Source organism: Solanum pennellii, chromosome 10, assembly GCF_001406875.1.
Source record: "Solanum pennellii chromosome 10, SPENNV200".
Lineage (NCBI taxonomy): Eukaryota > Viridiplantae > Streptophyta > Magnoliopsida > Solanales > Solanaceae > Solanum > Solanum pennellii.
The window spans coordinates 49,323,081-49,335,782 of NC_028646.1; the positions used below are offsets into that span (position 1 = coordinate 49,323,081).

At 31.5% G+C, this 12,702-nt stretch overlaps 1 protein-coding gene across 1 annotated transcript; it reads right to left on the reverse strand.

The window, feature by feature from the left end:
- Positions 1-8,593: 8,593 nt before the first annotated feature.
- On the reverse strand, positions 8,594-10,350 carry LOC107001324. The gene is made up of 2 exons (XM_015199417.1): positions 10,082-10,350; positions 8,594-8,717 (listed from the first exon to the last, which is right to left on the reverse strand). Exons 1-2 carry the CDS (start codon positions 10,348-10,350, stop codon positions 8,594-8,596), a joined length of 393 nt encoding a protein of 130 aa, XP_015054903.1.
- Positions 10,351-12,702: the final 2,352 nt, after the last annotated feature.

The following is a 12,702-nucleotide window of genomic DNA, read 5'->3' on the forward strand; positions in this document are numbered from 1 at the left end:
AAGAAAAAAAGTAACTTGACACTACAACCTACACATCCTAAGGACACAACCAGACATTACAACTTGCACAATTCTAATGATTTAACCAATTATTTAGGTCATGCAATAATACTTCCACATAAACAATTAATTCATTTGACAAAAAATGTACAATATATATGATTTAAAAAAACAATGCACAATATACTTAAATTTAAACAACAAAGCATACACTTCCAAATATTTTTCAGGAAGCAAGGAACACACATTCACAATTTTCCATGTACAATGCACATGAAGTTTAAATATGTTAATTAGTTCATCCCAAAGATGGTCATCACGGACCATCCATGATCTTTATAACCTCTAAGGCTAGATGACAATTTGAACCTTCAAGTTCCAATTGACTTATTGGTGTTCGTTGGTCGTGTCAATGAAGTTATTCCACATCATCAAAATACAAACTAGAATTGAAAGATACCAATTGGACTAAACTCATACAACAAGAGACTCTTCGCACAAAAGCAGTAAAGGAGTGGAATGACTTAATAGAATTCTTCGTAGCCTCTTGTTGATAAAATGTTGACGTCAACACGCCAATCCACAAAAGTGTAGTTCACATATTTCTCTTGTCCGGGGAGACCAGTAACCTAGGCTCTATTACAAATTTGTCATTCATACGGAGAAATAACAAAATACAGATATAGTAGAGAAAAAAATATTTATAAACAAACCGTTTTCCACGAAATAGTTAAAATTTGTAAAATAATTTAACTACCCTAAGGACCTAGTCAAATAGGTACAAGAGCTACTAAGAGTAACGATTAGAAAATAAATAATAATAGAACACATCTTCCACCACGCGGAAAAGGAATCAAAGATACTAGAGGAATTCTTCGTCTTCACCTAATGTGACATCACCATTCCTGCATCAACACTATGTGAAAAACACATAGCAAGAGAAGTATCAGTACAACCACACGTACTGGTAGGCATCATCGGCCAAATCGACACCCACCTCACAATAAAAAAAAAGAATAATAGGATCATGCTCGCACCACTCAATTCTCCACCATTGGCCCCCTTTCTTACGATCCCCTCAACTTACAGCAAAGCTCTAACTACTAACCATTTCCTTCCCATACCTTTAACACTTCTAGTTCTACTAAATAATAGCCTAAACATTCTATCCACATTAGATATTCCCAATTACCACTAACATCCTTTTCAACCAATCGATCTGGTCATATTCTTAAATTATCATCACCTTTCTACCCCAATCCATAAAGTTTCTCCTTACTTCAATATGTAGACCTATCTCATTCTCTTTGGGTACCTACCCAAAAACACCTCAATAAATTCTCTCTCTTTTTCCGACAAGTACACTTCGTAAGATATGTACACATCACCCTACACTTACATACATGGACATGGTTCCACTTACACTAGGTCATCATTAGATAAGAACGAACATCACAAGTATATGAACACCACAATATCAAAATATAACATACGATACCCTACACTATGGTCACAAGTAGTTGGTTCTCTCACGGAACAGAAGCCTAAACAGTTAGCTTGCCGGAACGTGGCAATAGGATCCTAAGTATGTTGGAACATGTAAATTCTATCGAAAATTAGTTTTTCGGAATGTGGCAATCCAATCCGAAGTATTCCAGAACGTGGCAATCCCATTCAAAGTTAGCTTGCCGGAATGTAGCAATCGAATCCCACGTATGCTGGAATGTGGCAATTTGATGAAAAGTTAGCTTTCCGGAACGTGGAAATACAATCCCCACTCACACACCATAATAAAAATCACAATGCACTATCAAGATCACACATTTATACCATGATTTCATTGCTACATCTTTCACCTATATCACTTTCAACATTTGTGATCAATATTGGAACATTTATATGCATATAATGTATATGTATCACCATGAAGCAAAAACATAGATTCATCACTCAATTATGAACTCAACCATCACCTATTAATATTTCCCCCAATTTTTATCACACAAGAGGCCAAGTTTAGATCTAGTTCTTCATTAGGGTTCGGCATTACGGTTTGTTAAAATTATATTATTAAACATTCAATGATGAGTTACATCGATAAATTAAGCCTAGCATAGACAAAAAATCATTACCTTCTATTAGATGCTCTTGCTTAATGAAGGAACTCTACTCAATAAAATAACTAAGAACACTCGATCAATTATCGATTCTCTACATCAAGCACCAACCCCAAATATGTTGCAAGCATATAACTTTTCCCATTGAATTTACATACTGCACGAAGGCCTACACATATCTCCTACAATTGATTTCATATATTACACGATAAGAACAAATTTACAACTACTCAATGCATAAAATCTAGCCTACCTGGGCGCCAAGCGATTGGACGGAGTTTTGACTACTTTCCCCGCTTTTTAGGATTCGCTAATGTGAATTTGGCCAAGATCTCGCAAGATTCCTCCATCGCTATGCTAGAAAGCTTCCTCTCCTTCTTTTCCAAACTTGAAATAAGTTTTCTGGGGTTTCTAGGGGTAATTTACGACCTATAGGTTATTTTTGGAAAGATGAAAATAGGAATTTCTTAAAATTTGGATTCTGCCTCACCGATCCCGCTTTAGCCGGGTAAGTTGCCGTTGCAGCACCGTCACGCCAGCGGCATTTTCCCCGCTAGACTACAACTTTTTTGTGCCTTTTTTCCCCTTCTAAATAACGATTGTTTGGGTCGTTACAGAATATCAGGGGAGGGACTATATCTATTAGTTCTTGAGTCTTTACTCGTCATGTGTTGTTAACTTTATAGGCTTCTTCTTCAGCGTTTGCTCGCATGAAACTGGAGAGAGTATATATTTGTGGGTCATTTTGATAAACGACTATTTATGCCATTTTTTCTTATTTATTTTAGTTATTTAGGAAATAGATTACCATTTACATTTTTCCCTATGTGAACATTGCCCAAAATATAACCCTTTCTCCCGAATAATATTAGATTGGCTATATGTCTGCTTCTAAATTTCTCAATCATAGATACACCAGAATATGCTATTCTCTGGTGTTTATAATAACTTATATAATTTTAGACCATAGTCACACATATCTCATACGATTATCATCTTTCTCAAAAAAGGATCATTCTACTATTTCCTGAAAGGTACGTAAAACATGTAAGATATTTTTTTATTAAAGAGAAAAGGATCAAATATGTCATCGAATTTTACAAACAATTCACAAGTTGTCCCCCAAATATAGTGTTATTGATTTTTTCTCCCCCATAAGGAAGTCTTTTAAGGAATGTCATTATGTGTTAACAGGGTTCGGGAAAAGCCCTGACTCCAAGGGGTGTAATATAAATAGCATACTCGACTGCAAACATTAGTGACTTCTTCCATGGGTCAAGCAGGTAACATATAGTCCACAAGATAACTTTATGTAGTTTCAAGGATCTCCGCTTGATATAGCAATATATATGTAGATCTACTAATAGATTCACATAATGTGAAATAGTTAATAAATCTAAAAATACTGCATATTGATAGACCTGCAATAAGAAAACATTAAATAATATGACACAACATTTGGCAAATAGACTTGTAATATGTAAATATTAAATAATGTGATAATACACATAACAAAATCATATTATATTAAACAAGTTGAAATGACATTTTAGCACTATTCTAATTCAAAATATTATGAAATATAAAATAAGTTAAATACTAATTATTAAAAATATTTCACATTCTTTTAACCTCCTAACTTAACTGCAAGCTAAAGACTCATAAATTGACCATATTCATTTTGTAAGTTACACAGTGTCCAGCTAATAACATATGATTATTATATAAAAAGAATTTGAAAATGAATATGCTTAACTTATTGGTTAACTTTTGAATAAAATCATTTTATTACAAGTTGAGTTTTTCCTCTAACATATTTCTTCAAATCATTTATTTAGTTTACCCTAATAAGAATGATATTAGTTAATAACATGCAAAACTTCTCACATTTCTGATGAATAGAGAAAATGAATTAAAGAAAAATAAATAGGTATGTTATTTAATGAAATTCTATTAAATGTTAAATAATTGCTAAATGTTGTCAAACCTTTTGTTTTCAACCAGTTAATACTCCCTCCGTCCAACAATACCTTTCCATCATACTAAAAATAGTTGTCTAACAATACTTGTCCAATTTAGTAAATCAAGATATAATGTACCTTTTATATCTATTTTACCCTTTCTATTAAATACTATTTATCATCTAACAAATTTTCCAAATCATCAAATTTAATCACGTCAAACCGTACAATAGTAATACTACCCCTGTTATTTATTGTTTCTTAAGAAGTGTGTCAAATCAACAGGGAACAACTTTTATTGGACAGAGGGAGTGACAATTAACACTAATGATGAATTTATATTGAATTTTGCTCATTAAACATCTTATATAAAGTAATATCAACATTGCGTCATGCTTTCATCATTGGATGACAACAATTCAATAGGTTTGTAACAATTTATCGTCATCTTTCGGTTCTACTTTTATATTCTTTGTTAATTTTTCCTCAAACCATTAACTAATATGGTGAAGTTTTTTCATATTCTATATATATTTTATGAGATCACATTTCGTTGTTTGTTATTTTATGTACATATAGAAGATGTTGAATTTACTTAGGAATAAATTATATTGTTTATATATGATTCAAACCGCTTTCATGAAAATTCTGAATCTATCATTGTTATAAAAACTTTCCCTTGTAACTCAAACCCCTAGAGACTATTGTTGAGTTATTAATTCATTTATTATTAGTTTATAACAATAAATAAACCAAAAATGTTACTCCATATATCCAGTATTTGATTTTTTACTGTAACAGAAAACACAATTTAAAATGTTAATTTGGACAAAAAGGATTGCTCGGTGGTAAATACATCCCTTCAAATTGTGATATACATGATCTTGCCACACTTCAATTGTCATAAATGGGGATCCATTATTGATTATGCTTGTTAATCATGCTTTGACTATGTCTTATTCAAACATTCTTCTTCTACCTAAATAATGTTATTGATGAGTACTCGTTGTCTAACCTTGACTAGTATCGCTCGATACCAATTCAACAAAGTCAAATGAAAAATCTAATGTAGAATCTTTCAAATGTTACGATTTTCACATACAAGCGTGATTTGGGTCATGTTCTTTTAATAAACCTAAATTGCTACTGGAATTTTTATCTTCCTGATATTCATATTGTCATTAATTGCCCAGGTAATTTGGGAAAAGTAAAAAGCACCTCGTCCTTTGAGGTGAAACTTGAGCAAGGTATCCATTCTTTCACTATAGATTCTCTTTTTCAACTTCAACATGAAAATATAATTTTGGTGCCAATTGTTATGATTTTCTAAATTTTTTGAGATATAGACACAAAGTCGAATGTAAAAGTTGAATTTCCATCTTCCAAATCTTAGATTTTCATATAAAGTGTGATTTTGGTCATGCTTTTTCGTGGTTGCGCTTAATTATTACTAGAGTTTTTCTCTTCTTGATAAGCATATCGTCATTAATTCTGTACGTAATTCGAGCGAAGTGAAAGCCCCTCATCTTTTGAAGTTGAAACTTGATCAAGCTGGTATAATTTCATTCCTAATTCTCTTTTACAGCTTCAACATGAAAATGTAATTTTGGTGCCAACTGTTATAATTTTCTAACTTTTTTGAGCTAGAAGCAAAATCGAATGTAAAAGTTGAAGTACCATCTTTCAAATTCTAGACATTATGTAAATTTTTATTTTGATCATTTTTTTTTGTGGTTGGTCTTAATTATTACTGGACATTTTCTCTTGCTAATATGCATATTGTCATTAATTTCCTAGGTGATTCAAGTGAAGTGAAATCACTTCATTGTTTGAAGGTGAAACTTGAGAAAGGTATTCTTTCATTCATGATTCTCTTTTACATGTACAACATGAAAATGTAATTTTGGTACCAATTGTTATGAATTTCTAACTTTTTTGAGCTATAGACAAAAACTTAAATGTAAAAGTTAAAGTATAATCTTTTAAAGGTTAAACTTTCATATACAAGTGTGATTTTTGTCATGTTTTTTCATTGTTGGCCATAATTATATGTACACTGTTGTTAGTTTTAGGTGATTCATCCAAACAAAAGGCACTTGATCCTTTGGAACTGAGACTTGAGCAAGGTTTTCTTTCAATCATTATTCTCTTTTACATATTCAACTTGAAATAATACTTTATTTCTAATGTAACGTTTTGGTGCCAATTGTTATAATTTTCTTCCTTTTCTATCTTTTTTGAGCTATGGACACAATATTTTACTCTTGCTTCTTTGGCTTCAGAGTTTTTAAGCAAGATAGGAGTAATAAGAACTAATAATTTTTTAAGACACTACCCGCTGCAAATCAAAAGAGTTCAAATTTAAATGGATTAGGTGTTAAATAGTACCTTGTGTATTTTTGATGGAATATATGAAAGACATGTATTTTTTTAATAGCTAAATTATAGGTCTAAACATTATTCACACAATATCATGTGAGTTGTAATGTATGCATCTACAAGGCTGGCGGTAGTCCGCTCGGCCATCTAGATCTAGCTTTGCACATGACCAAGTTATACTTGAAACGTATTATAGTTTATAAAAATTTTTATCCTAAGTTTCGGCTGTATGGTAAACTTTTACTCAAGCATGAGGCATGTCACAATAATATACATGATAATGTATAGAAGTTCTAACATGGGTTTTAGGCTGCCCATTTCTTCAACAATAAACGGGGACTTACAATACCACATGCTCGCTACCATTAGCAGTGTATTATCAGACTGTACCACCACCTCGAAACCAAGTCAAAACTTGTGATAAAAGATTTAAGAACTATAATAAGAATTCATTATAACTTGATTAGATCCAGATATTAAACAAGAACATCCTACAGAAATTATGCAGCTAGAATAGATATGAAAGTTATCTTAGCCGGACATAGTCGCGGCGGCAATCATAAAAGAAAATAAGAAAAGTAGTTTTGAATTACCTTAAATATCACACCGAAGCTTGAATTCTTATCTCATCACAATAAAATATTTTACAAGAGAGAGAAGAGAGAGAATAAAATATGTGGAAGAGCTCCATCCTCTTATCTGAGGGAGAGTGCTCTTTATATAGGAAAATTAAAAACTAAGTGGGTCCCTTATCTGGTCCCCTTACACAGTATTTTTACTGTAAATAAAAACTAAGTGGGTCCCTTTATCTGGTCCTCTTACATAGTTTTTTACTGTTTTATCATTTTTCCTTTTGCTTTCATCCTTATCTGGTCTTCTTGGTCCTTAATAGACTGTAGAAACTCCTGTACTTTATCAAGTTCATTTTCTGTCAAGCTTATCTCGTGATCATCAGATTGGGCGTCTGCAATATCATTGCTGGTTCCACTTTTCATTGAAGTATCTGATTTATCAAATTCTGAGAGGTTTTGCAGTAAATTCCTCTTAACATCTTCAAGATATTCATTTATCATTTCATCTTTATCTTCTTCTTGAATAGAGATTCTTCTGGCAATATGCTTGATAGAATTTTCAGCTGACAGTTTCTTTTGTGGTATGTCCTTGTATTCTATAATCTTTCCTTGTATTTGATCTACAAGCTCTTGGCTATAAGGTTGACCAGTTTTTGGGTCTTGTCTTATGAGCTTATCCCAAAAGTTGTGGTAATAAGTCCGATAAAGACAAGGAATTTTTTCCTCCGGGGTATACCCTATATCTGGGATCCATATATGAATCCACGGTATAGAAAATTCGATAAAAAAATACATTTGATCGATTTTTTCTACATTACAGATATGATATGATAAATATAAATTGGTTAGAAAAGGGGAAACTTTTACCCAGTCTTTGTAAAGATTTAAATAATTGTTTGGAAAAATCTTTACCGAAGGTCCATGGTAATTCTACCAATTGATAAACCAATTTGGGATAGTTTGTTCAAGCAGCTTTGCACAAATTTTTATAAACCAAGTGTGCTTATGTTTGTCATTGTTATAATTTTATAGAAGGCTTGGATATAATCCCAATAGGTCAAGTTCATACTGATTTTGTTGACATAAACTTGCCTTTCTTGCATAGTGGATATTCCCCACTCTTCAACAGATATAATTTGTTTAATAATAAATTTAGAGAAGTTATAAACTTCTTTTTCTTCTGAAGTAAAGTGCTGGAATTCCGCACTTCTTGTATGAACCAGAATAGCCTCGTAATATGATCGAGTCTTATAAGATTCTCCGGGGAAATATAACCCCTTTGTTAGATACCTTTGGAATATCATCCAAGGTTCGTTGCTTCTATGAATATTAGAGTTTTCCAAAAGAAATATAATTTCTTTGGCAATTGCTTTTTCAGAGCATTTTTGAATATCGCCCTCTTTTGCTAAAGAAGCATAGGTATCACCTTACTCTTTTGTTTGCAGATATCCTGTAATTGCTCATACAGTTGACTATTTGTTGGAATATCCTTATAAATTGATAGTTGAAGAAGATGATGATGCCTCACCAATTTTTGAATTAACCAGTCTCTTATTTTCCAGTATTATTGGAATGATGAGTCGTATGACGACCTTTGAGAAGACTGAGAGGTTGATCTTCCTCTTCCTCGATTTTTACCCCCTCTGCCACGTGCTTGTGACCAAGGAGGAGGGTCATTTCCTCCCATGCTTTAATACAAACAAATTAGTGATAATCAAAATAATCATCAAAGTCCAGGTAATAAGGACTAGTGACTTCTTCATAATCATGTATAGAAAAGTAAAATTCGACTTGTATTATTGACAATATCAATTTGTCAAGAATTAATTCTTGAATATCCTTTTCTTAAGGGAGTACCTTTAGAATGGTAATTAGAGTTTTATCATCAAAGAAAAATGCAAAATAGGACATACTAAAATTTTTATCTAGGAGGTTAGATATTCTCTGGATAAGAAGTGTGGGAGGGAATTATCAATTCATTTTTTATATTAACTTTCGAAATCAAAAGGGGCTAGTTGGGCCTGCCACATTGCAAATATAAACTTTGAAGCATCGTGTTTGAAATCTTTATCAATCATGTATTTAACAGATTGGGCATCTGTTCTAAGCAAAAAATTTTGATTATAAAGATCATCTTGAAATTTTAAGATGCATTTAACAATACAAAGCATTTCATGTGCTATAGTCGCATATCTGCGCTGGGCTTCAGTCCATTTACCTGAATGAAAACGAATGAGATATTCATGATTATCATGAGGGTTAACTTGTTTAAGAATCCCTCCGTAACCAATATTTGAAGCATCAGTTTCAATAATTTTGGTCCATGCAGGGTTAGAAAGAGTTAAACAAGGTAAGGTTTTAATCCTTTGTTTAATACTTCTAACAAGCGAAGTAAGATTCTCATTCCAAGGGCAATTATTACTCTTTTTTAATCTATCTGTCAAAGGTGCAAGATCTTAAGAAAGATTTTTATAAAAAGGGGAAATGTAATTTGGACTTCCCAAAAATCTTTGTAACATAGTCCTGTCTGTTATAATATCAGGAAACTTTGATGCAAAATCAATTCATCTATGAATAGGAGTAATTTTTTCCTTGACAAATTTGATGGCCTAGAAATCGAACATCAGTTTGAAATAAACTCATTTTTGATTTAGAAATAACTAAACCATTATGAATATCAATTTTCTTGAAGATCTCAAGATGCTTAATATGAGATTCAAAAGTTTTTGAATAAACCAAAATATCATCAATATAAACAATTATAAAATCCATATAAGGATTAAAAATATCATTCATAATTTTTTGAAATTTAGAAGGAGCATTCTTCAGACCAAAAGGCATAACATTCCACTCGAATTGACCAAATGGAACATTAAAAGCAGTTCAATAAGTATGTTCCTTAAAAATCTGAATTTGCCAATATCCTGATTTTAAAACAAATTTGGAAAATATATTAGCATCATATAATCTGGAAAGAAGATCTTTCTTATTTGGAATGTGATACCTTTTAAATTTTAAAACTTTGTTTAAAGGTGTATAATTTATTACCAACCTGGGAACACCTCTTTCTTGTTCTGCAGCGTTATTAACATAAAAGGCAGTACAAGGCCATGGAGATTTAGAGGGTTTTATAAGTCCCTTTTGTAATAAACTATCAATTTCCTTTTTACAGAAATCAACAAACTCTGCATTCATTTGACAGGGGCGAGATTTTGTAGGAATATCTGATTCAGAAAAAGAATCTTCATAAGGCAAAGTCACAATATGCTTTTTCCTTTCCCAAAAAGCATTTGGATGATCTGCACAAATATCAGCTGCCATATTTTCCTGAAATTAATTTAATTTTTTCCTGTACTTTAGTTGATTGTAAAGATTCTGAATTATTCAGACTATAAATTTCCATTTGTAAAGAATCATTATGTTTTTGTTTCAAATGAATTAAAGAGTTAATATCTCTGCTAATAGGTTTAGATATGAATTCAAAATTAATGGTATTACCATTATATTTTGCTGTAAATCCTTTTGCATTTAAGTTAGAAAAGGAACAAATAGCATTAATAAAAGGGGTACCAAGTATAATTGGTGGATATAATTAATTTTTAACTAGAAAGAAAAAGTGAGGAATGCAAACCTTACTCATGCAAATACAAGTATTAGACAATATATATTTTATGTCTAAAGCATGATTAGAAGCAGATTTGACAATATGAGTTGTTTTTTCAAAAAAACGTGAAGGAATTAATCCTTCTTCAATACAGCTAACATCAGCACCACTATCAATCATAGCAATGCTTGAAATTTTAAAATCATTATTAATCAGAATGGTGCAATTAATATACCAACGATGAGCAGTGACAAGTTGCATCATTCCAAGAAATTTAGGATTAAGAGATGTATCAATCTCTTCATCAATAATAGCCTTACCTTTATCAAAAACAGAAATATCCTTTTCATTTTCTAATTGAGAAATTCGATGATTATTAATCAACTGATTTTGTTTTAAAGATTTAATCTCTTTCTTAAGGTTTTCAACCTCTAATTTTAAATCATCCAGAGACGTAACTCTGATTTTTACAATATCTTGCTCTTTCTTTTCAACTCGGGAAAATACTTCTTGTAAAGAATAAGGACTAGAATTGTAATTGAAATCTTCAACTTCATTCTTCTTTATTTTTTCAAATTATTTTGAAGAAGATGCTTTTGAAGAAGTCATTTCTAAAATCTTATTTCTAAGATTTTCATAAGAAACATCTTTTAAAAGTTCAATAACATTTAAAGAAGAAATCATTTTAAAAGTTAATTCTTCAAAACTTTGATGTAATTTATCTAATAAGAATCTTCCATCTGAGATTGCAGTTTATAAAAATCACCTTGTCCGCAAGTACAATTATCACCTGGACAATTAATACATTTTTGCTTACCATTATCAACATGACAATCAGTACAATAATCTGAAGAATCACCTGAAGAATTTGAATCTGAATCTGATTATATAATAACTCATAGAGTTTATCTTGAGTCGGTTCATCCAACTCCAAAGCTTTAAACTTATCGGCCTTAAAATTTGTTGCAAGATGACCAAAACGTCAACACTTATAACATTTAATATTTTTCAAATCTCTTTTAGAGAAATTTCTGGCAAACCTTGTTGCCTTTCTATGAGCTTTCTTTTCTTCTTTATTTTCTTTGTATCGTTTTGAGCGATGACGTTTTTTATGGTGTCTTTCTTCAGTTTGACCTGTCTTTGGTTTAGAACTAGACGGTCCTTCTATTCCAAACTGCGTACAAAAATCTCCCAATTGAGACTTTTCAGACATTTGAGTTCTTTTTATCTGTTGAGCCAACTTAAGCTCATTACAAAGATTTAATCCTTCTTGAGTAAAAATCCCTATTAACTTTCCATAAGTTAATCTATCATAAGGGATTTCTGGTTGATCTCTTCTCAAAACTTTCTTAACCCTTTCAGAAAATAATGAAGGAAGACTATCAGTGAATCGATTTTTCCAATAACTTGGTTTAATTTCAGGTAGATCCATAACACTACTCATGAAAGTATCCTTATACCATCGAAAATATCCCAAATGGTTACATTTGAGTCCATTTAATAAAGTTCGAATTGTCTCATTTTGATTGGAAAATATTCCATTAAAATGTTCTAATACAGTAAGAACAAGAGTATAAACAGCATCTTCAACTTTATGAGTTGTAATCTTTTCTACTGGTTTTCCATCTTCACCAGTAACTAGTTCTCTTTTAACTTCTTCTTTGTATGCATTTGTTATTGCATACTTTTCTTCACATGATAAGAAATTATCCCACCATCCTCTGAGTTGACCTGTAAATCCTACTATAATCATTTACATATAGCATGATCAGTATTCTTATACGTATGATGACAAATTGATGAGTATATCAACATTTGATGTACCATAATGGAAACCTGTCTTTCAGTCAAGGCATTCAAATTCCATTCATATACCTCATTACCACTGTAAGATGTATTAGTTTGATTCCAATCTCTTTCTTCAACTAACACATCTTGGGGAGTAGGACGAGGATAATAATAAGTCATCATTGAAGGGAGAGTTGCATAACCCCCTTTGCTTATAATCCTTTGCTTGGTATTATAACCGGTTTTGAATCTTCTAGCATTCACTTCCAAAACTTCCTGAG